The sequence below is a fragment of the Bubalus kerabau genome, chromosome 11, assembly GCF_029407905.1.
Source record: "Bubalus kerabau isolate K-KA32 ecotype Philippines breed swamp buffalo chromosome 11, PCC_UOA_SB_1v2, whole genome shotgun sequence".
In the NCBI taxonomy this organism is placed as follows: Eukaryota; Metazoa; Chordata; class Mammalia; order Artiodactyla; family Bovidae; genus Bubalus; species Bubalus kerabau.
This window is the reverse complement of record NC_073634.1, coordinates 7,477,185-7,501,931: the sequence shown is the minus strand read 5'-3', so window position 1 is coordinate 7,501,931 and position 24,747 is coordinate 7,477,185. Positions and strand designations below refer to the sequence as shown.

Below are 24,747 nucleotides of genomic sequence, written 5' to 3'. Positions count from 1 at the left end.
GATGCAGAGAAACTGAAACTCGAATACATTGTTGGTTGGAATATAAAACTGAGCAGCAGCTTTGACAGTTACTGGAAAACAAGTTAACCTACTCAACAGTTTCTAAAAAAGTTAAATCTAGAGTGACCAAGCAATTTCACTCTTGGGCATATACCCACACAAAAACTTATACACTTATAAGGTATAAGTTTATACTTAAAACTTATAATGGTATTATTCAAAAGAGCCAAAAAGTGGGAAAAACCCCTATCTCCACTAACTGATGTATGGATGGGTTAATCAAATGTGGCACATTCATACAATGAATTCTGAGGGCATGTGATTCTAGACTTAAATTCCAACTACTGCGGTATCATCAATGACATCTACTAGTTTCACCAGAGCTCGGTACCTAAAACCTAATGAAAACAAATTTAATTTCATTAAAACAGTACTTACTGTGTTTTTGGAGACTGCTCATATGAAGTTTATGGTGTGAAACAAGTTTCAAAAACAGAAAAAACAAATAATATTTTGTATCTCAATAAAAGTACCTTTCTATCACCAAAGGGAGGTCTGAAAACCAATGATTCTAAAAAAGGACTGCTAGCTGGGTGAAAAGCCGGGACTCCTCTGAAAAAAACACACCTGAAATTTTCTATATCATGTCTGAAATGGGAAGGAATGAAACGTCAAATCATCATTGCCTTCATGGTAAACAGGCTATGAGACAGGTAGTTATTCAATTAAAGTTAAGGAAGAAAGAAATTTGGGACACTTAACCACAGGTTCTGGAGTCCCATTTGGCTTATCAGTGGAGAGGCTGTAAGCCTCAAGCACATTATTATGCTAAATCTGTTTTCTCCACTACTTGTTATAGAGTAGTTCTTATCTCTTTGTACTTTTCCCTTCCTCCAGATTCTCAAACTAGTTACAGCATACTTCCTGCCTCTAAATTAAGTGTTCTCATTATGTAAATTTGTGATTACTGCTAGGGTAAGCAATGGCACCCCACTCCAGTACTCTTGCCTGGAAAATTCCATGGATGGAGGAGCCTGGTAGCTGCAGTCCATGGGGTCGCTAAGAGTCGGACACGACTGAGTGACTTCACTTTCACTTTTCACTTTCATGCATTGAGAAGGAAATGGCAACCCACTCCAGTGTTCTTGCCTGCAGAATCCCAGAAACAGGGGAGCCTAGTGGGCTGCCGTCTATGGGGTCGCACAGAGTCGGACACGACTGAAGCAACTTGCAGCAGCAAGTACTATACTGTGTTTATTTCAATATTGTTTAATAACAGTTCAAATCACTTGATTTAAAATTTCTTAACAGTACATATTTAACAAAAGGAAGGAAAGCTACGACAAACCCAAACAGCATATTAAAAAGCTGAGACGTCACTTTGCTAACAAGGTCCATATAGTCAAGGCTATGGTTTTTCCAGGAGTCAGTTATGGATGTGAGAGTTGGACCATAAACAAGGCTGAACACAGAAAAATTGATGCTTTAGAATTGTGGTGCTAGAGAAGACTAGAAAGTCGCTTTGACTGCAAGGAAATTGACCCTGAATCACTGGAAGGACTGATGCTTAAGCTCCAATACTTTGGCCACCTGATGCGAAGAGCCGACTCACTGGAAAAGACCCTCATGCTGGGAAACACTGAAGGCAAAAGAAGGGTGAGGCAGAGGCCGCGATGGCAGGACAGCATCAGCGACTAACGGGCACGAGCTCCGGCAGACAGTGGAGGGCAGAGGGGCCCGGCGCACTGCAGCCCATGGGGCTGAAGTGCCGGACACAACTCAGCCACCGAACAAGTTAGAAAGGGAGGGGAAAAGGAGTCATTTGTGTGTCACTAAAACATTCAAATGCCGTTATGTCAATTTTTTCTCCCTGTTCTTCCCTCTATCACATATTATCACAAATTAAGAAGTGAATCGCAACTAAGGCCTCATCCTTCACAAAGCCACTTTTAGTAATAGAGAATTCAGTAAGATGGTCAGATCATCTCAAAAGTAAGTTTTCCTATATTAACAGAAACCAAAACTGCAAGATACCTAGAAATAAACCAAACAAGAAATATCCTAAAGGTGCAAATGAAGAAAATAATAAAATATTACTGATAATTAACCAGAGAAGCATGTCATTACTAACTTGTTTATCACTATTTCAGCACTATATTTGGCACTTAAAAACTCAAACAGACAATGTATTTCTTGAAGGGAATGATTCAATACCATAAACATAAAAGTGTACCAAATAATCTAAAAACTTAATGGGATTCCTAATTAAAATCAGTCCCAAGAGATTTTTAATAGACTTTGATAAACTCACTTATTACATAAAAAAATAAAATTATGAATGGGTAAACTATCAAGAGCATGAACATGCCCACAAATATCTTAAGTTTTCCTCTGAGTGATACTCAAGCATTCTAAGCACCTGTTGGACAAACATTAATGAAAGTCAAAAAGCTTGGAGAATGTCTCACAAATGTCTAGCTCTTAAGTTTAGGAATCCCTAAAAAAACAGTTCTCAAGGTAGTTTCCCCTCAAGACTTATTCAGGGCATCTAAACTAAATCAAGAGGTCACAACTACTTTCCATATAATACTTGGAGGCCTTTTTTCATTCTCATTTTCTCCCAACTGTGAGGTGTTTTCCAGAGGCCACACGGTGTGTGATTTGCTGCCAAATGAATGCACAAGCAGGTAAGAATCAAGTTATCTTCTACTAAACCAGACTGTCGAGGTTTATGAACCATTTAACACCATTACTTTCATTAATTTTTGAAAGTGATTATTCAGCAATGTTATTTATGCTCATATGTGATGCTTATTATTTTTATTTTAAAATCAATATATTTAAAGAATCTTTCAGTTTTAATTTGTAATGTGGTATCCATTAATACGATAGAATGATCTCTGTTCGTTTCCAAGGCAAACCATTCAATATCACAGTAATCCAAGTCTATGCCCCAACCAGTAATGCTGAAGAAGCCGAAGTTGAACAGTTCTATGAAGACCTACAAGACCTTTTAGAACTAACACCCAAAAAAGATGTCCTTTTCATTACAGGGGACTGGAATGCAAAAGTAGGAAGTCAAGAAACACCTGGAGTAACAGGCAAATTTGGCCTTGGAGTACAGAATGAAGCAGGGCAAAGGCTAATAGAGTTTTGCCAAGAAAATGCACTGGTCGTAACAAACACCCTCTTCCAACAACACAAGAGAAGACTCTATACATGGACATCACCAGATGGTTAACACCGAAATCAGACTGATTATATTCTTTGCAGCCAAAGATGGAGAAGCTCTATACAGTCAGCAAAAACAAGACCAGGAGCTGACTGTGGCTCAGACCATGAACTCCTTATTGCCAAATTCAGACTGAAATTGAAGAAAGTAGGGAAAACCACTAGACCATTCAGGTATGACCTAAATCAAATCCCTTATGATTATACAGTGGAAGTGAGAAATAGATTTAAGGGCCTAGATCTGATAGATAGAGTGCCTGATGAACTATGGAATGAGGTTCGTGACATTGTACAGGAGACAGGGATCAAGACCATTCCCATGGAAAAGAAATGCAAAAAAGCAAAATGGCTGTCTGGGGAGGCCTTACAAATAGCTGTGAAAAGAAGAGAAGCTAAAAGCAAAGGAGAAAAGGAAAGATACAAACATCTGAATGCAAAGTCCCAAAGAATAGCAAGAAGAGATAAGAAAGCCTTCTTCAGCGAGCAATGCAAAGAAATAGAGGAAAACAACAGAATGGGAAAGACTAGGGATCTCTTCAAGAAAATCAGAGCTACCAAAGGAACATTTCATGCAAAGATGGGCTCGATAAAGGACAGAAATGGTATGGACTTAACAGAAGCAGAAGATATTAAGAAGAGATGGCAAGAATACACAGAAGAACTGCACAAAAAAGATCTTCACGACCCAGATAATCACGATGGTGTGATCACTCACCTAGAGCCAGACATCCCGGAATGTGAAGTCAAGTGGGCCTTAGAAAGCATCACTACGAACAAAGCTAGTGGAGGTGATCGACTTCCAGTTAAGCTAGTCCAAATCCTGAAAGATGATGCTGTCAAAGTGCTGCACTCAGTATGCCAGCAAATTTGGAAAACTCAGCAGTGGCCACAGGACTGGAAAAGGTCAGTTTTCATTCCAATCCCAAAGAAAGGCAATGCCAAAGAATGCTCAAACTACTGCACAATTGCACTCATCTCACACGCTAGTAAAGTAATGCTCAAAATTCTCCAAGCCAGGCTTCAGCAATATGTGAACCGTGAACTTCCTGATGTTCAAGATGGTTTTAGAAAAGGCAGAGGAACCAGAGATCAAATTGCCAACATCCGCTGGATCATGGAAAAAGCAAGAGAGTTCGAGAAAAACATCTATTTCTGTTTTATTGACTATGCCAAAGCCTTTGACTGTGTGGATCACAATACACTGTGGAAAATTCTGAAAGAGATGGGAATACCAGACCACCTGACCTGCCTCTTGAGAAACCTGTATGCAGGTCAGGAAGCAACAGTTAGAACTGGACATGGAACAACAGACTGGTTCCAAATAGGAAAAGGAGTACGTCAAGGCTGTATATTGTCACTCTGTTTATTTAACTTATATGCAGAGTACATCATGAGAACGCTGGACCGGAAGAAACACAAGCTGGAATCAAGATTGCCGGGAGAAATACCAATAACCTCAGATATGCAGATGACACCACCCTTACGGCAGAAAGTGAAGAGGAACTCAAAAGCCTCTTGATGAAGGTGAAAGTGGAGAGTGAAAAAGTTGGCTTAAAGTTCAACATTCAGAAAACGAAGATCATGGCATCCGGTCCCATCACTTCATGGGAAATAGATGGGGAAACAGTGGAAACAGTGTCAGACTTTATTTTTCTGGGCTCCAAAATGACTGCAGATGGTGACTGCAGCCATGAAATTAAAAGACGCTTACTCCTTGGAAGGAAAGTTATGACCAACCTAGATAGCATATTCAAAAGCAGAGACTCTACTTTGCCAACAAAGGTCCGTCTAGTCAAGGCTATGGTTTTTCCTGTGGTCATGTATGGATGTGAGAGTTGGACTGTGAAGAAGGCTGAGCACCAAAGAATTGATGCTTTTGAACTGTGGTGTTGGAGAAGACTCTTGAGAGTCCCTTGGACTGCAAGGAGATCCAACCAGTCCATTCTGAAGGAGATCAGCCCTGGGATTTCTTTGGAAGGAATGATGCTAAAGCTGAAACTCCAGTACTTTGGCCACCTGATGTGAAGAGTTGACTCATTGGAAAAGACTCTGATGCTGGGAGGGATTGGGGGCAGGAGGAGAAGGGGACAACAGAGGATGAGATGGCTGGATGACATCACTGACTCGATGGACGTGAGTCTGGGTGAACTCCGGGAGTTGGTGATGGACAGGGAGGCCTGGCGTGCTGCGATTCATGGGGTCGCGAAGAGTCGGACACGACTGAGCGACTGATCTGATCTGATCCATTTATATGGGCTTCCCAGGTGGCTCAGTGGTAAAGAATCTGCCTACCAATGCAAGAGATGCAGGTTTGATCCCTGGGTAGTGAAGATCCTGAAGGAGGAAATGGCAACCTATTCCAGCATTCTTTTCCACTGGAAAATCCCATGGACAGAGGGGCCTGGCAGGCTACAGCCCGTTAGGTCACAAAGAGTTGGACATGACTGAGTGACTTAACACACACACAGACATGGACTGATATAACCCACATAAAGAAAAGCCTTTTGGGTTCCCTAGTAATTTAAGAGTATAAGGAGGTCCTAGGACCAGAAAGTTTGAGAACTGCTTTTATAACTTAACCAGACACTCCGGTCCTCAGTTAAACAATGCTTTGCCCAATGTATAGACCAACTGCCAGACTGGAATAAACTTAGAAGGAAAGTAATGTCCAACTAGCTGGTAAGCAACATCAAAAATGCCTACATAAGCTCCTCAGGGATCACCAGTATAGAAGGCTGAAGAGGTTACTAGAAGCTCACAAGTTTGTCATCTGCTTTTTTACCCATTTATGACAAATTAGGACATCTTCCCCTCCTTTCAGTATCAATCACCTGAAGTATCAGAGCAGGAACAAGGTAAGCCAAGGGATCGGTCAGATTATACATCTTTTTTTCTTTTTTTGATCTAACGTATGCAAATAGTTTATTCTTAATTCAAAAATGACGCAAATGAGAAGTAAATTTCTTTGTTGAACTGGACTACCTGACACATTTGCCACCTGGACTACTTCCTCTGGGAAGCTTCGGAGTACCTGCTATGCCCACACAGGTCCCTTAAGCGAATCACCATGTTCCTATCTCAGGGGAGGGACCCGCGACCCTGTGATCATACCTGAGTAAGGTGAATGTGTGAAACCAAGACGAAAGTCTAGAACATAGACAGTTGTCAATGAGACAGCCAGAACTCCCCTAAAGGCAGGAATCTTGCCAGGAATGACAGAGGCATTGTATGTCATTAAAAGCAAAGAGCTACGATACTAGTTCACCTGCTTATTTAACTTGCATGCAGAGTACATAATGCAAGACGCCAGGCTGGATGAATCACAAGCTGGAATCAAGATTGCCAGGAGAAATATCAACAACCTGAGATGTGCAGATGATACCACTACAGAAAATGAAGGGGAACTAGAGAGCCTCTTGATAGGGTGAAAGGAGTGTGAAAAAGCTGGCTTAAAACTCAACATTCAAAACACGAAGATCATGGCATCCAGTCCCATCACTTCATGACAAATACATATGGGAAAAGTGAAAACAGTGACAAAGACTTTTATTTTCTTGGGTTCCAAAATCACCGTGGACGATGACTGCAGCCACAAAATTAAAAGACGCTTATTTTTGGAAGAAAAGCTTTGACAAACCTAGACAGCCTATTAAAAAGCAGAGACATTACTTTGCCAACAAAGGTCCATCTAGCCAAAGCTATGGTTTTTCCAGTACTCATGTATGGCTGTGAGAGTTGGACCATAAAGAAGCCTGAGTCAAAGAATTGATGCGTTCGAATGGTGGTGCTGGAAGAGTCCCTTGAACTGCAAGAAGATCAAACCAGTCAATCCTAAAGGAAATCAACCCCGAATATTCATTGGAAGGACTGATCCTGAAGCTGAAGCTCCAATACTTGGCCATCTGATGTGAAGAGGCAATTCAATGGAAAAGACCCTGATGCTGGGAAAGATTGAAAGCAGGAGAAGGCAACAGAGGATGAGATGGCTGAATGGCATCACTGACTCAATGGATGTGAATTTGCGCAAACTTCAGGTGATGGTGGAGGACAGGGAAGGCTGGCATGTTGCAATTCATGGGGTCAAAAAAAGCTGGACACAACTTAGTGACTGAACAGTAACTAACTCACCACCAGCGAAAAGTCAGAGCTGAAGATGCCCCAGAACCGCACTCAATCCTGAAGTGAAGTGAAAGTCACTCAGTCATGTCCAAGACTTTGCAACCCCATGGACTAGACAGTCCATGGAATTCTCCAGGCCAGAATACTGGAGTGGGTAGCCTGTCCCTTCTCCAGGGGATCTTCCCAACCCAGGAATCAAACCCAGGTCTCCCACATTGCAGGCGGATTCTTTACCAGCTGAGCCACAAGGGAAGCCCACTCAATCCTGAAACAACTCCTAATTTCTGAATGACATCCCCATCTTTATGTCTGACTGTGAGATAAGTGAAATAATGATCTTTCTTCCCTCTACAGCCTTTGTGATGGAATGGAAATGTATTAATCTTTCTAGATAAGTCAACAGAACACATTCCTTACAACCTGAAAAATACAACTACCACACTTGGGGGATTTAAAAAAAAGGATTAAAATGATGAACTGGAGGTTAACTGTGAAAAATTAGATAATCAGGATCCTTTTTTTCTCTGCATATACTAATAAAAGAACATCCATCGGGCTGTGTAAATGCAAATAGTAGGGCACTGCTAGAGCACGCAAGGTGCTGTGAGGTACGGCCCGACCACACAAACCGACGGCCAGAAAGGTTCCATGTGTTTTGTGTTAGTCGCTCAGTCATGTCTGATTCTTTGTGACCCCATGGACTATAGCCTGCCAAGCTCCTCTGTCCATGGGATTCTCCAGGCAAGAATTCTGGAGTGGGTTGCCATTCCCTTCTCCAGAGGATCTTCCCAACCCAGAGATCGAAAGTGGGTCTCCTGCATTGCAGGCAGATTCTTTACCATCTGAGCCACGAGGGAAGCCCAGGAAGAAACGAAAATACTGGCCATGTATTTTGTCTGTATGATCTGTGAATACTGACTCTTACCCCAGTCAACTGAAAAAGGAAACTTGCTTAACACCTATCAAAATCTCACTCAGAATTTCATAAGCTAAAACAAAATTCTAGAACTCTATGTTTAAACAAAGGTCAGTCACTGATATAACATAACATGCTGCTACTGCTAAGTCGCTTCAGTCGTGTCCGACTCTGTGCGACCCCATAGACGGCAGCCCACCAGGCTCCCCCATCCCTGGGATTCTCCAGGTAAGAACACTGGAGTGGGTTGCCATTTCCTTCTCCAATGCATGAAAGGGAAAAGTGAAAGTGAAGTCGCTCGGTCGTGTCTGACTCCTAGCAACCCCATGGACTGCAGCCCTCCAGGCTCCTCTGTCCATGGGATTTTCCAGGCAAGAGTACTGGAGTGGGGTGCCGTTGCCGTCTCCATAACATAACATATGTAATCCAAATAAGATCCCTCAGATTAGCTGTGTACGTGTATGTATGTGTATGTGAGCCCATATGCGCTCTCAGTCATGTCCAACTCTTTTGTGACCACATGGACTGTAGCCCACCAGGCTCCCCTGTCGACGGAATTTTCCAGGCTAGAATACTGGAGTGGGCTGCCATTTCCTTCTCCTGGGGATCTTCCCAACTCAGGGATTGAACCCACATCTCCTGTGTCTCCTGCACTAGCAGGTGGATTCTTTACCACCTGGAAGCCCTCAGATTAGATAGTAAAATCTAATTTTAAATGAACACTGAGTGGCTAAAAATTTTAAATAACAACATAAGGATTAAAATAGTCACGTATTTTATGTTCTTTCCAGTAACTGAAAAATGGCCCAATGCCTTAACTTGATAGCTAATAAGCAGGTGCTCATTTCTTACCCAGTTCTTTCTGAGCAGAAACATGTCTGGCTTAAGACAACTGGGAAGGGAAGGGGAGGTGGGAGGAATCCACAAAGCATTAAAAAACAAAGAAACTTGATATTGGCTTATGAGAAAATGTGTTTTTCACTGACATTGCCACCATTTTTCCTTCAACGTGAGCCAAAAAATAAAGGCTGCAGATTTAGTCTGAGGGGAAAAAAATCCAATAGCCTTCTTTCTATCCTATGAAACCAATCATTTAACAGGTTCCAATGTTTGCAATTTAAACTTTATGTCATCCGTAAACAATGTTATGAATCAGTAACACTTTTCTCTAAAAAAATACACACACAAGAAGAAATATTTCTCTTCTCAATAGCTTTTTTCTAATGCAAAAGAGCTTGAAAAGTAAAAAAATTAAGATAATACATACATGTTTTTTAATCTAAATAATAGAGTTCTGTAATCCTGATCCAAACAAACCGTTTAAAAAAAAAAAAAAAAGATTTCTTATAATAAGGATCAGTGAAATTAGAAAACTGACAACTGTATTTAAGAAATCATTGCTAGTATTCCTTGGGTTTAATGACATTTTGTTTGTGCTTTATGTTGTGTTTCTGTGGGTTTTTTTCCCCTCAAGTATTCACCTTTCAGATATACTTAAAGGATTTACACATGAAACGATTTTCAGAGCTGCTTTAAAATATCCAGCAGGTAGATGAAACAGGACCAGTCACGTGACAACAATGGCTGAAGCTGGGTAACTGGTACAGGAAGCTTTATTACACTCATCTCTCCATTTCTTGTGTAAGGCTGACGAAAAAGAAGTATCTCAGGCACCAAAACATCCTGTCAAAAGCATAGAAATTTTTGCCCCACTAAATCACCCCAGAATTCTGCTTATTTTTTCTTATTTATCTGGCTACTCTTCAAACCAACTAACTTCCTCCAATAGACCTCCAACTGAAATACAAGACACTCGGTGTCTTTTTAACTCCATTCAACAGCTAGGTGAGGGCCAGGTCAGGGAACGACCCAGGATTCCAAATCACAACTAGTAATTTTATTCAAACTTCAAGAGCAAATATCCGTTTTGAGTCAAAATGAACTATCAAAGGGTGCTGTTTTTGTCTTCCGAATTTCTCTTACTACGCCCAGTATTTGAACTAAGTTTGGTGAGTAGTTTACAAAGGTGAAAAATAACATATGTTGTTCACTCCTAGGACGTAAGCCCTTTCCATGAAGAGGGGTAAAGAACTCCACCGAATATGACACCCAGGGATGTTACAATAATCTCGGGGTACTCAACTCTACATACACCCTTAAGCTCCCTCGCCCCCAATTTTTAAGTGGTAAGAAAAGAGCGACCCTGGTTGGTTTGTTTCATCTCCTCCTTTCTTAGGGGAGGTGCTAGCGAGTAAAGAAATGACCAAAAGGCCGGAAGGAGGAACGCGAAAAGCATGGAGTCTGGACAATCAGCCCGTAAGTAATTGAAAGCTGAACCAAATTAACTGAAGTTAAGACAGAGCAACCTGCTACTCTCCTCGCGTTCTCTCTAACGTGCCTGAGAGGCTCCGAGGGTGAGAACACCTGGCTGGAGGCTCGTCGCATTCCAAACCCTTCTCTCACCAAGAATTCATAGGCACACAGACATAAAAAAGAATTCTTCCAGACCTCCGCCAAGAGCAGCGCCGCAACAACAACTCCCACCCGCCCGTGCCACGGTGGCCAAGCGGCCCCCGGCTCCGTGAGGCCGCCCGAGCCCTGCCCCCAAGGGACCGCGAACCCCAAAACGACTCCCGGCTCCTAAGCCAAAGACGTTCTCCCGAGCCGGGCGAGGGGACGGAGTCTAGGCTGGGAACCCGCTTGCCGCCGAGGCCCTCCTCGCCCGCCCGGAACTGGGGTCTCGGCCCCGCGCTGCCCACTCTGGGTCCCGGCCTGTGCCTCGCGGGGCCGCTCTCGAGCCTCGACCCGGGTCTGCCCCGCGCCCGCGGGACCCGCGCGACCCCCTGAGCCGCGCCGGCCGCCGCCGTGAGGACCCCGCCACTAATACCTGTCTTCGCTCTTGTTTTTCTGCTTCTTCCCCATCGTGTGTCAGCGGCGCTCGCAGCCCCAGCCCCTCTACTCGGTCTCTCACAGACCCGCTGTCCCTCGGCTGACTTCGGTCTCCGCTCGGCTCCGTGCCCCTCGCGCTGCCGCCTCTCGCACCCGGCTCTCCACAGACCCGCGCACTGGGACAGGGCACATATGGTGTGAGCTCCGAGTGCGCAAGCGCATCGCCCCGCCGCCTCGGCGTGGGGACGCAGGGCGCGGCTCATCGAGAGCTGCGCCGCGGGTAGAGCGTCTCTAGTTACCCCGCCCGTCAGGCGGAAACCGGAGCGCCCCCTTCCGGCACGCGTTCGCGGCGCTCCGAGGTCCGCGGGGTTTCAAGATTCTAGAACCCGGAGGTGGACAATGAGGTTGGAAATGTCCCCCGTCGGGTCTCTTCCTGCTGGGGGACGCAGAGTTGGGGAATTGGATCTCAGTTCAAAAGTAGACTTTGGGCTTCCCTTCCACCTTTAACCTCTGTCCCTTTGTACTCAGCTGCGTGCAGATGAATAAAGAAGGATAGTGAACCACTGGTGAGCCGTCTGGGTGTTCCAAAGGGAGACAGAAATCCACAATATTGAGCCTCGTAGTCATGTCCATGAATTACCAAAACAAGTAAACAGAAACCATTAAAAAAAAAAAGGACACACCCATTATTTCTCCTAAATAGATCATGATCTTTATATTCAAACCGAGAACAAGCTCTAAAAATTTATGTCATACTAGGGTTGTAAAAGTGTTTTATATCCGGATCTGGACAACGACTCTATGTGTTAACTATGTAAAAACTTACACGTAAGTTATACTTTGTTTTTTAAAGGGGGGAATTGTTCAATAAACCGAATGGAAACAAAATTGGAGTGCCACTCCAGAGCAGAATCATTGCTATTTCCTTTCTGATGTAACATGTGTCAGAACCTAAGAACGTCAACTCCAGGCTGAGCACTAAGAAACTACGATCTCCGGCGTACTTCGCTCCCCCGCCCTCTGGGCTGTTTACTCGGAGGGAGGGAAAGGTTCACACGCCAGAGTTCGGAGAGCTGGAGCAGAGGAAAGGTGGAGAAGGGCGCACGCGCAGAAGCGCTCGCCGCGCGCCCTTCCCTCCCCCCTCCCCCGCACTACCTCCACTTCCTGGGACGTCGCAGTTGCTATCGCGTGAGATCCGCGGCCAATGAGGAGGCGGAAGTGACGGTCGCTTCGCAGCTACCCGCAGCTGCTTGGAGGCTGAAGCCAGAGAGGATTGCTCTTCTGGAGAAGCTGGTTCTTCGTATCTCAGGTATCGCCGAGAGCTCAGGTGAGGCAGAGAGTGGCGTGAAAAAACCGGCCATGCATCCTTGTGCTAACGGACGCCCGCCTGCTCCGCATCCTGCCTAGGCGGGGGAGGGGCGCGGCTCGGGCTCCGGAGTCCCAGGCACGGAGGAGGCTTTGGCGCATGCGCCGGGGAGGCTTTGAAGCTAGGGCCACCTCGCCTCTGCCCTCGTCTGTCCCTGGGGGCGCGGGGAGTAGCGAGGGTACTTTTGGGAAGCGGCTGGCGTGCGGTTAACGGCGAGGCCCCCTGGTTGTTTTGGCGGGTGCACACAGGGGAATCGCGGAAATGGTTAGGTAACTTGAGGATACATCCCTGCCCATCATTCAGTTGAACTGAAAAAAGAATCAGAACCTTGTGGTTTGGAGAATGAAGTTATCTCTGCACCATCTCCTTTCCCCCTTTCTGAAGGCGATGCCCAGCACAACCTGCCGCCCAGAACAGCTCTTGTTAATCGCTTCTCCTCCCAATTATCCCAGAATTAAATTCTGAGCTCAGCCTGTAAAACTCCAGGGACAAGCAACCGCTACGCCCCTTGTAAAGAATAAGGTCTGACCAGCAAGTCAGTGTTTAACAGATACTACTCTGTCTCATCCGCCCCGATCCAGTTTTTCTTGAAAAGTAGGGAGTGTGAAATTCATTTCCTGTATTTGAAATACAGCTCCTTTAAAATTTTATCGCATGCGAGGAACTTACATTTTGGTTTTTAAAACCCAGAAATACTTTAAACATAACCATAATTTGAACAATAGCTAGACATATGCTACTTCAACCGTTGACAAATATTTTTTGCGCACCTGCAGTGTTCCCAACACTCCTAGCTCCAGGAATACAAAGAGAAAATCGAGTATGCTTTTCGACTGCTTTTCATGTGGGGGAAAAAATGGAATCAGAGGCGAATTTTGCAGGAATACTATTTCAATTCAGTTCAACAGTTAATAGAGGGTCTGGTGGGCCAGTCTGTATGTCAGAAGCTGGGCAAATGAGCTCACAAATTTCAGATTTTTAAAAAGTGCTTCAGTAGTAGTTGAAAACATAGTTGAGATCAACAGTCTCCTGCTTTGACAAATCATAAATTTCTGTGGTAATAACCCAGGAGTACACATAAAATTCACCATCTAATTGTTGCTGGTAGAAAATAATTCCTTTTAAAATACGCAGTTGAAATAGATAACCAACAAAGACATACTGTATAGCACAGAGAACTCTATTCAGTAATCTATAATAACTTAAATGGGTAAAGAATTTGGAAAAGGTAATTGAGTATGTATAAATTAATCACTCTGCTGTATACCTGAAACTTAACACAACATTGTAAATGAACTGTATGCCAATATAAAATAAAAATGTTAAATAAATAGACTATGTCATTGAGATCTGAATTAGAGTCTATTTTTAAACTCCTATTTTACATAGATCAATATAGCATCAATATGCTTTTTATATTTGGAGTGTTATGTTGTTTGACATCAAAGTTACGAGCACTGAGTGTCACCAAATCAATACTAGTATCAATCTTTGTGGGCTCATAGACTTTATTAGTTACTGAGAGAACAGAATTGGAAACTAGAGCTTAGGGAACACCAGGCAGAGTTCTTTACACAAGTTGTAATGAGCTCTCTTCAGAGTTAAAATGATTTAGGCAGAGATGAAAAATAATGTCTTTTGCTCAAATGTGCTCTATCTTGAAGCAAAATTTGGTGTGTACACATGTGTGTAAAACCTTGCTACAGTTAAACTTCATCATCTTTGCAGTCATTTCTGCTTTGCTTCCCTTTTCCTTTGGTAAAGAATACTGTCAGTATACAACGCTAGGTTTAGTTTCAACTGCTCATTTCTTTCTGATCTGGCAATGGTCTTAAAGGTTTGTCTTTGTTTTAGAATAGTAAGCAAAGTCAAAAGCACTCTAACCTTTGGTCTGAATTATTTTTGACTAGTGTGACTTCCCCGGTGGTAAAGAACCCACCTGCCAGTGCAGGAGACATAAGAGACAAGGGTTTGATCCATGGGTGGGGAAGATCCCCTGGAGGAGGACATGGCAACCCACTGCAGTGTATTCTTGCCTGGAGGATCCCATGGACAGAGGAGCCTGGCGGGCTACAGTCCATAGGGTCGCAACAAGTCAGACACAACTGAAGCAACTTAACACGCACGAGTAACTATAACCTGTTGAAAATTAAATTTTAAAACATTTAAGTAAAAATTCTTAACATGACATGGTTGGTTGCCAGCAGAACACTTTGTGAACTCCAAATTATATATTTGCTAGCATTTTGGGAACTAAAAGTTTCCTGTCTTATTTTTTTCTCCAACTTTGTAAACCTTCTCTCCAGCATCAAGGCTGAACCGTACCATTTAGAAGAATGGAAGCGAACGCATCTGTTGACATGTTTTCAAAAGTCCTGGAGAATCAGTTACTTCAAACTACCAAACTAGTGGAAGAACATTTGGATTCGGAAATTCAGAAACTAGATCAGATGGATGAGGATGAATTAGAACGCCTCAAAGAAAAGAGACTCGAGGCTCTGAAGAAAGCTCAACAGCAGAAACAAGTAACCTCTCTGCCCTGCTTTCTGAAATTGCTCTCACAGTATGCTTCTAACCACTTCTATATACATGTGCCTAAAGTTCTCAGTCTTTAGGGTTGTTTGACCTCAAAAGTACCTAATGCCATTAAAATTCTCCCTGGGGGAAAAGATAGTTTTTAAAGACACAGTCCAAGTTAGCCTGATGAGTGTTAATTCACAGTCAAGTACAAGAGACACCTGGTCCAGGATAATTTTCTGAGCTCAAATTTGTGTAGTTGAGAGTATGGATGAGGACGAACACTGGGAGAAGTAGGGGTCCGCAGGTTCCCTTTCAGGCAGAGTTATGAGAAAGCCTGTCATGATTTGTCTGTGCTCAAAGCAAGTGTGTCATTAAGGAGTTTAAACTCTTTATGGAAGCTTTACCAAAGAAATAAGGTAAAAATACCAGGGCCCCCCAGTAGCTCAGCATAAGCCACCATGAAACAGATACCAAAACTAGTGATGCAGCCTGGGCTCCTGCCCGCTTCTAGTGCGTTCAGAGGATGAGGACGTCTACAAGTCCTCATGTGAGACAGTCAGAAGCAGGCAGAAATGTTCACTGTGGAACAGGGCAGTCATGTGATATTTGAAGGGCTAACCTGAAAGATTAGAACTTGTCTCATCTGAGGTCCAGGCTGACCAAAGTTCAGGATATATTGCAGTCGGTGAGAGAAGACTTTTCTGAGAACTAGAGAATACATGTATTAATGCTTTCAGGCACATGTGATGTGCCAGCTGCTCTGTTATTTTCATGTTGTCTTGTCACAGTAGCTCAGTGAGATAGTTGTTTTATAATCTCCACATTACCAATGAGGAATGTGAGACTCAGAAAGGTTATGAGAATTCACAGCCTAATGCGTGGTAGAGCAGTGATTCAAGTCCTTCTGTCTGCAAGTCCAGTCCTCCTTTTTATTAAAACCTAGTCTTGAGAAGGGCTTCCCTAATGGCTCACATGGTAAAGAATCTGCCTCCAATGTAGGAGACCCAGGTTCGATCCCTGGGTTGGGAAGATACCCTGGAGGAGGGTATGGCAATCCACTCCAGTATTCTTGCCTGTAAAATTCCATGGACAGATGAGCCTGGCAGGCTACATACAGTCCATGGGGCACAAAGAGTCGGACACGACAGCAACTAACACAGCCAGTAAGACAAAGAAATAGAGGGAAAAAAAAAAGATTAAATGACAGTAGAAGTCTTGAGAAAGGAAACAAGTTTCCACTCGAGGCAGTCAGCTTCCTGCCACGGGAAGGGTACAAGAAACTGAAATACCTGTCCAACATGGATGATAAAGGTCGAGATAGTGATTTGGAGAATTGGATTAGCTGGACTTGTGGGTCCCTTTTTCTGGATACCACATGAGAAAACACCTTTTTCTTCACTCGATACTATCCGTTGGTGGCCAGGCAAGAAGAGTGCTGTCTCTGAGGCGGTCATCAAAAATACACAGGGCTCCTCAGCTTCAGAGCTGTAGTACCCGTCCCCTCCCCAAGCACCAGTTGGCTTTATCTCACAGCTGTTCTTTTTTAAAGCTTCATAGTAACTTGGATCAAATTCTTTTGATTTTAGTAGTTTAAGTGCAAAGAAATTAAATAGACGTCTACATTCTCAATCTTTATAGTCTAAATTTTTATTTTGAAAGTTCTAAGAAAACGTATTTCAAGTTACCAAGACAGATAATTACAAGCCGTGCTGTGGAGATGGTCGTGCCCACAGACTATTTCTGCAGTGACACTAGAAAGATAGGAAAGTACATCACCGAAAGGAATTCAGTTCTAAGATAAAGTCAACTTAATTACAAAATAATATAGTGATTTGGATATAAGATATAAAGTGACATTGAAAGAGATTTCAAATGTGTGGTATTTCTCCTTTCTTCAAATTAGGAATGGCTTTCAAAAGGACATGGGGAATACAGAGAAATCCCTAGTGAGAGAGACTTTTTTCAAGAAGTCAAGGAGAGTAAAAAAGTGGTTTGCCATTTCTACAGAGACTCCACATTCAGGTAACTTTGTTTCCCCTCAGTGACCGTTTTAAATATGAAGAGATTGTTGAATAGATACCCTGACTTAATAGAGAAATTAAGAAAAATGTGAAAGGAACTAATTCCTAAGTTGTCCCTTTGTACTGGAAGTCTGTATATTAAAATTAAGCAGTCATCAAAGATTAACTTAAAAACCAGTGACATAAAAAAGTATAAATTATTGGATTTCAGTATTTTCATAGAAGTGGCTATTTTCTGAATGATATTTTCGCTAGCTAATTGTAAAAACATCTGAGCAATGAGCACTTAAATTTTTTTTTTTTTTTAATATCAATTCCAAGAATTCTGCTTTTGTCCCTACTATTACAATACAGCCACAGTGTTGGAAATGGGGCCAACACCTGAACAACAAGTTTGAATTCAGTCACTTCTCAACTGGCAATTCACAGGGAGACGGTGGCTTGACAAGGCCTTTCTCCAGAAGCAGAGTTGGGACTTCAGGTTTGGCTGGAAGGTGGAGAAAGTGATTTCTCTTAGATGAGCCCAGGTCTGCCAACCTCTGTCTGGAGGCCGATCCCTCAAAGTAAAACTAGCCCCAGAAGAGGTTATATCTTAAACCAGATGGCTGAAGCTTGTTTTTTTTCCCTAGCTCCAAAGTTTGAATAGTTGCCAACATCAGATGATGTGATAACAGACCTAGAATTGTATGAAAGCAATTTGCTGATGCTGAGTAGCTCCTGCGGAAACTCATACTTCAACCCAGAGTCTCCATTGTTCACTGTGGCCCCAGCCCTGCCCTCTTCTCTCATCTCCATAGTCTGCCTGGCCCTTGTCTTTGCCTCCTCACCCAACAACGTGGTTATTAGTGGCTGGGATTTATTAACTAACAGAATACAAATGAAAGAAAATAAAGTCAAGGTTGAATGAATTGATATAAATATAGACAGGTAGATACCACAGTTTTTAGCATGTGGTAATGCTAGACACTTCAGGCGGTATAAGATCCTGGAACATTCATAATCTCCCTTTGAGGTAAGTACTTTATAATCCCCATGTTTTTTTGTGTGTGGACACCAAGACTTGGAGAAATTAAGTGACTTGCCTGATGGCACTCACTTGCTAAATGATAGAAGCAGATTTGAGCCCAGCTTAATGCTATTTTAACTACATCATGACTGCTCCCTCATGATTTAAATCATGAGGGTTTAAATTGGATTTAAAATTCAATTAAAAAATGGATTAATTGGCCAATGGGACATACTTATTTAAAATAGATTCTATATTATTCCAGTAAAACTGTGGAGTTGATGTATGTAGAAATCCTCAAGAATGTATTTCTCCAAATGATCTGTCACTTCTTTGGAGCTTCATTCAGAAACCACTTATTCTCTCCTGACAGTTTTCATTATTAATAAAATCCCATTGCTTCACTGCATGAGTAATATATAAAAAGAATCACTCAGATGATGAGGCATCAAGGTTATAAGAAACTCAGTGGACCTGAACTTAACTCAGGAAAAACTACCAAGAAGTACCCCAAAAACCTGCTGGTAAAATCAGCTGTGGTTTTGGTGTCTTAATCATCGAAAGCAGAGTAGTTATCAAACTTCACTGAGCATGGGAATCACTTGCATGTTTCTCAGCCCAAGTCCCAGAGAATTTTGATTCATCTGTATGTTTTAAAAGTTGATTGTACTAATCACCTCTGGGTAAGAACAACTGCTCACAGAGGTTTTCATAGTTATCTCAGATGCACTAAAGGGTTGGCCAGTTTAAAGTATAATTTAAAGAAAATACCACTTTTCCTTTTCAGGTGGCTCAATAAAAATATTGCTGGTATTTTGTACTTCTTTTGAACCATAATGACCATAGATTTGTAGCCCTTAACCTTGATAGACTTCACACTAACAGAATTTGTACGGTTGGAAAGGTTCCTTCTCGGTGACATATTCAGTCTTTCTTAGTGACTTCCAAAGAGAACACCACCTGTACATTTCTAATTCTGGGAGGTGTCTTCTGAGCTCTGTCAAGTTCAGATTTGCCTCTTTCTATGAAATGCCAGGAAACATGCATAAGGAAAATGACTATTTTTTATTCTTGGCCATGAACATGACAGCTTTGTGAGCCACTTAAGCCATATGTTGAATACTTTGTTCTCATTAAGGCAGATCCAACCTTCTAGACTACAGTATCATAAGAGGTAGAAAAAGAGGTACCTAACCTATGAAATGGAAATAAGGTTATCTGATAGATACATAGGTTGACTGGCAGATTATGCTGCTGCTGCTGCTGCTAAGTCGCTTCAGTCATGTCCAACTCTGTGTGACCCCATAGACAGCAGCCCACCAGGCTCCCCCGTCCCTGGGATTCTCCAGGCAAGAAGACTGGAGTGGGCTGCCATTTCCTTCTCCAATGCATGAAAGTGAAAAGTCAAAGTGAAGTCGTTCAGTCGTTCCCGACTCTCAGCGACCTCATGGACTGCAGCCCACCAGGCTCCTCCGTCCATGGGATTTTCCAGGCAAGAGTACTGGAGTGGGGTGCCATTGCCTTCTCCGGGCAGATTATGAGATTCAGGAAAAGTAAAAACTTAGATGTGCCTTAATATTTACTTTGATAAAGAAATTGTCATTTTTAGCCTTTGGTTTTCTATGTGTTGTTATTTACAGGTGTAAAATACTAGACAGACATTTGGTGATATTGTCCAAGAAACATCTTGAGACCAAATTTTTGAAACTGAATGTGGAAAAAGCACCTTTCCTTTGTGAGAGACTGCGTATCAAAGTCATTCCCACACTAGCACTGGTGAAAGATGGAAAAACACAGGATTTTGTTGTTGGATTTTCTGACCTAGGAAATACAGACGACTTCACCACAGAAACCTTAGAGTGGAGGCTGGGTTGTTCTGATATTCTTAATTACAGGTAACATTCAGCAAACCATCAGTTTATTTTAACTCCCATATTCAGTTGAAGTTTTTAGGTAATTTTTATGTTAATATTTATTTTATGGAAATAAATATTTCCATAAGCTTTATCTTGAAGCTGGAGATGAAGAAAAACTGCCACAAAGGAAAAGCATATCTCTTAAAGTGTACCTTAGTATGATCTTACAGCAAAATCAGAGTTCCAGATAAAGTTGATCTTGGGTTTTAAAGTCCACCTAACTCTAAAAGTTTTCAAACAGATCCTATGAAATCTAATTCGGTATTCATCTGGAAACCCAGGATGACACTTGAGAAGAATTGACTCCTTCCAGCTTGAACCCAGATTACTCAAATTGATAATGACTTATTTTCAAACATAAGATTTTTAATGTAGTTATTCCTGTATCACTTGTCAACTCTGATAAACTATATAACATCTCATTTCTATGTTCAGCTTAAATTACTTAACTATAAAGAACAGTCTCAGTAGAAAATGATCTAAAATCCAACTTCCGTTTTCCACTCATCTCTTTGTTCACTTCTCCAGACAGTTTAATTTCACAGATTAGAGCACATCTTATGTATCTGTTTTTTATTTGCAAAAATAATTGGTTAAGTTTTCCAGTTATTCCAGTCAGAGTACCTTTCAATAAGTAGAAAATTCCCTCATCTTTTTATTTTCCTTCCTCCTTTTTCTCTGAATCTCTCCTACACTTGTATAAGTCATTCCTATATTGTAGAAATTGATTTTGAAGTTCCAGGTTTTGTTTTCTTAAGTAAAAGGTTAATATTAAAGCATGATTTCCAATTTTAAATAAGTTGGAAACTAGTGCAGAGAATTCTCATATATCATTCACCTGTATCCCTCAATTTTCAATAGTTTATATTTGCTTTATCATTCTGTTTTTGGGTATATCAGTATATATATCAGTATATATATCAGTAGAAAAATTTCAGAACCATCTGACTGGATATTGTAGATGTATTGTCTCTTTACTCCTAAATATTTCTGTTCGCATTTCCTAAGAGCAGGGACATTCTTATACATCCACAGTAAAATTATTAAAGCACAAAATACATAGTTTACAGACCATATTCAAAGTCCATCATTGTCCCAATAATAGCCTCCATACTGAAGAAATGAGGCACAAGTACTTACTGTGAATTTTTAGTTTCCTTTAACCTGTAGCAACTTGTTGTCCTTGTTTTCCAATAGTTTTAACAGTTTTGATGAGTCCAACTGGTTATTTCGTAGAGCATCTCCCAGTTTGGGTTCATCTAATGTTTCACAATTAGATTCAGGCTTTGCGTATTTCCCACAGGTGTAACATGGAAGTGATGTGTTCTTTGCTTTCAGTGTACCGTATCAGGAGACGTAGGGTGGTTTGTCTCACTGCTGGCCGTATTATCTGAGCACTGGCTAACCAGTTGTCTACCAACCTAACTGGTAATTTAAGGAAGACCTTTTCCAGACCCCACATTAGTTTACCTTTTCATTTCTTTGTATTAGAATGGGCTATGGATTATTTTACTCAATGGGATATATTATTGAGTATTACTGTTATTATTTACTTTGACGCTCAGATTGCCTCACGTTTGCCCAGTGAGAGCCTTGCATTCTGGCTTCTGTGTGTTCTTGAACATCCCCATGATCCTTTGAGCACTTTCTTTGTGGTGCAGGTAAGGTCTTTTAGGGGGACCTGTGTTGTACTCCCCATAGGAATTAACTTTATCTCCAAGAAGCCATGATTCCCTTCAGTGGCAAATGGTATTTCAAAACCAAGATCTTATTTTTCAGGTATCATGAAAAGCATTCTATACTAATTCAGGGTTAATGATAATGAGTTCCATTAGTTTGTTGTCTATAGTGATCTAAACATTGAAAGATGTTAAATAGGATCAAACTGGTCGTAACAGGCTATCGAAAATAGAGCACGATTTTCCCATGTCATTCTCAGAGGGATAGGAATCTAATACAGATTCAGCATACCCAAAACATGACAATAACTGATTTCCTTCTATGGTTTTCAGTCAGAGATTTTGTTGGTTCATTCCATGAAATGCTAATCAGTAATTAACGATAAGAAAATAAAATGCTAGTCAAAAGCATTTAGTAGTACAAAGTAAGGTTTAAAACTGTTTATTATCAACTATTAACAATCAGTGTTAATTTTCAGTACCTCTTCCTCAACACTAGCATTATAAAGAAAATTGTACTCTAGTCCATGTGTTACAGTGAGGATAGATTTTTGTGTAGTTTAGAATACTAGCTGTACTAAATCATAGAGAATTAAGTGTTTTTCATATTTGTTTCTTTTTAGTGGAAATTTAATGGAGCCACCATTTCAGAGCCAAAAGAAATTTGGAACAAACTTCACAAAGCTGGAAAAGAAAACTATTCGAGGAAAGAAATATGATTCAGACTCTGATGATGATTAGAAATTAGTTATAATTCTTTGTAAATCGTCTTTTTATTTCTCCTTACTTCACAATTAGATGTGTTTTCTAAACTCTTGATTTCAGTATGTTCATCTCCTGATGGTCACATTCTAGAGTTTTATGCAGTGGCATCATGGTGAAAAACATCTTTAATATTTATATGTGGAGCTTGTGTTTAAGTAGAGGAAAACTTCTGAGTTCTAAAATTATCTGAGGAGAGTCTGGATTCTCTATTTTTGAGATTGGTTTTATCACAATGATTCTTACGTTTTTATACCATTCACAATTGTGTTTTTAATCTACTGGATTGAAAATAGAAATTCAGTACACTATTCCAGGACTAATTCATACGCAGCAGCATTTACTTTATAAAGAGGTCAAGTAACATTTACTGGTGTAACAGATAGCACTTGTAAATGAATTAGAAACACTCTTCACTTCTGGAATATATTTAAGTAATTATTAAAGAACTGTTTATTTATTCTGTAAGCTGCATGGTGTTGTTGAATCAACTGATGGCATCAGAAAGCTTTTTCAGATTGTGACCATACTGCCTTATTTAAAAGGTCCTGATTGATTATATTTTAAGACGTGCATTAAACAATCAAGAAGCACTTTGGGAATGGCAGCATGATCTACAGACCCATCAGTGAGACAGTCATAACTGGTAAATATTTTTCTAAAAATTAAAGTCTCTGGAAATTGTCATAAGAGCATACAGCAAACAAAAACACTTATTCAAGAAAATACTCAATCTTGGGAAGGATAGTGAGTCTCTGTGGTACTTGAACCATGATCCTGCTAAACCTCACACAAGAAATAGACAACCTGAATAGGCCTCTTTTATATAATCAACAGCTACTACCTTTCTAAAACAGAAAGCACCAGACCCACATGGGTTCACTGGTGAATTCTAGTGAACATTAATGAAGAGGTTTTATTCTCTGCAGTCCCTTTCAAAAGCAGAATGAGTTAGGTCTCATTCCTAACTCATGAGACCAGCTATACTCTAATACTTAAAGACATTACAGGAAAACTACAGACCAGTATCTGTCTTGAACAGAAGCAAAAATCTTTAAAATATTAGCAAATCAGTCCAACAGTATATAAAAAACAACCAGGCACCACAACCGAGTGAGATTTATCCCAGGTATGCAAAGCTGTTTCAATACTTGAAAAATCAATTAATCACAGTCTAAAAAAATTAGAATTGCATAACGTTATCAGTAGAAAAAGCATTTGACAAAATCCAATACCATTCATGATTAAAAACTCAGTAAACAATAGAAGGGAATGTACTCAACTTGATTTTTTTAAAATATCTACAAAAACCTACAACTAGTATCAAACATAATGGAAGAAGTTTGAAGTTTTCCCATTAAGATCACACACAAGGCAAAATGTCTTTCCCAGCTCACCCCTGCTTTTCAGTATCATACTGGAAGTCTTAGCTAATACAAAAGGAAAGAAAAAAATATCTGTGCAGATTGAAAAGGAAGAAGTAAACTTGTGTTAGCTTGTAGATGACATGATCATGTATTAATAGTAAGTCCAGCAGAATTTACAAAAACAAGCAAACAACCCTCCTGGAACTAATGAAAGATACAGCAAAGTTGTAGAATACGAGGTTAATGTACAAAAGTCTACTGTGTTCCTATACCAGCAGCAATGAACAACTGAAATTTGAAATTAAAAGATGCTACCATTTACATTAGCACTAAATGGACATAAGATATGTGTAAGACTTGAGGGAAAACAACACACATGAAAGATATTAAGGAATAAATGAATGGAGATACAGTCCATGTTCAGGGATAGGGTGACTCAATATTTAAGATGTCAGTTATTACATTCAACTTGATTCACAGGTTCATAAATTTAATTCATAGATTCAGCACAATCCCAGTCAAAATCCCTGAAACTTATTTTATGGATACTGACAAACTAATTCTCAAGTTTATAAGAAAAAGAAAAAGGCTCAGCACAGCAAACGCAGTATGGAAGGAGAACAACAAAGTTCAAAGACTGACATTACCCAACTTGAAGACTTTAACAATAAAAGATCATATCGTTTTATCATACCTTTTAAAAAGCACTGTTTTTTAAACATGAGCGCTAATTAGAAACACATCTGGAACTTTGGAGGAAAAAAGCAATACCTGGGCATTTCTATTTTTCAAATAATTCCAACATAATTCTGGTAAATCTAGCTTGTTTCACTTCTATTTCATATTCAGTGTTCTCATTTCATTTAGTTTATGTTTTCCAATTTCTCCATCTTTTTTTACTTGTTTTTTATCAAAAGTAGTAGAAGAGCTTTTCTATACATATATATATATATAT

The 24,747-nt window shown here is 40.8% G+C and overlaps 2 protein-coding genes across 3 annotated transcripts in view; one reads left to right on the top strand and one right to left on the bottom strand.

Annotated features, from left to right (window-relative positions):
- Positions 1-11,457, bottom strand: part of EIF5B (eukaryotic translation initiation factor 5B) — a 76,123-nt gene extending 64,666 nt beyond the window's left edge. The window contains exon 1 of the mRNA XM_055539438.1: positions 11,154-11,457. Within this exon, the coding sequence (XP_055395413.1) occupies positions 11,154-11,188 (35 nt within the window). The 5' untranslated portion in view covers positions 11,189-11,457. The remainder of the gene's footprint in view (positions 1-11,153) is intronic.
- Positions 11,458-12,309: 852 nt separating this feature from the next.
- On the top strand, positions 12,310-22,893 carry TXNDC9 (thioredoxin domain containing 9). 2 transcript variants are annotated; one of them, XM_055539440.1, is made up of 5 exons: positions 12,310-12,482; positions 14,828-15,046; positions 16,945-17,063; positions 19,709-19,963; positions 22,287-22,893. In XM_055539440.1, the coding sequence occupies exons 2-5, from the start codon at positions 14,858-14,860 to the stop codon at positions 22,402-22,404; spliced, it is 681 nt and encodes a 226-aa protein (XP_055395415.1). In that variant the 5' UTR covers positions 12,310-12,482; positions 14,828-14,857; the 3' UTR covers positions 22,405-22,893. The 2 variants fall into 2 exon arrangements, with proteins under 2 accessions (XP_055395415.1, XP_055395417.1); XM_055539442.1 differs by having other exon boundaries at positions 12,311-12,464.
- Positions 22,894-24,747: the final 1,854 nt, after the last annotated feature.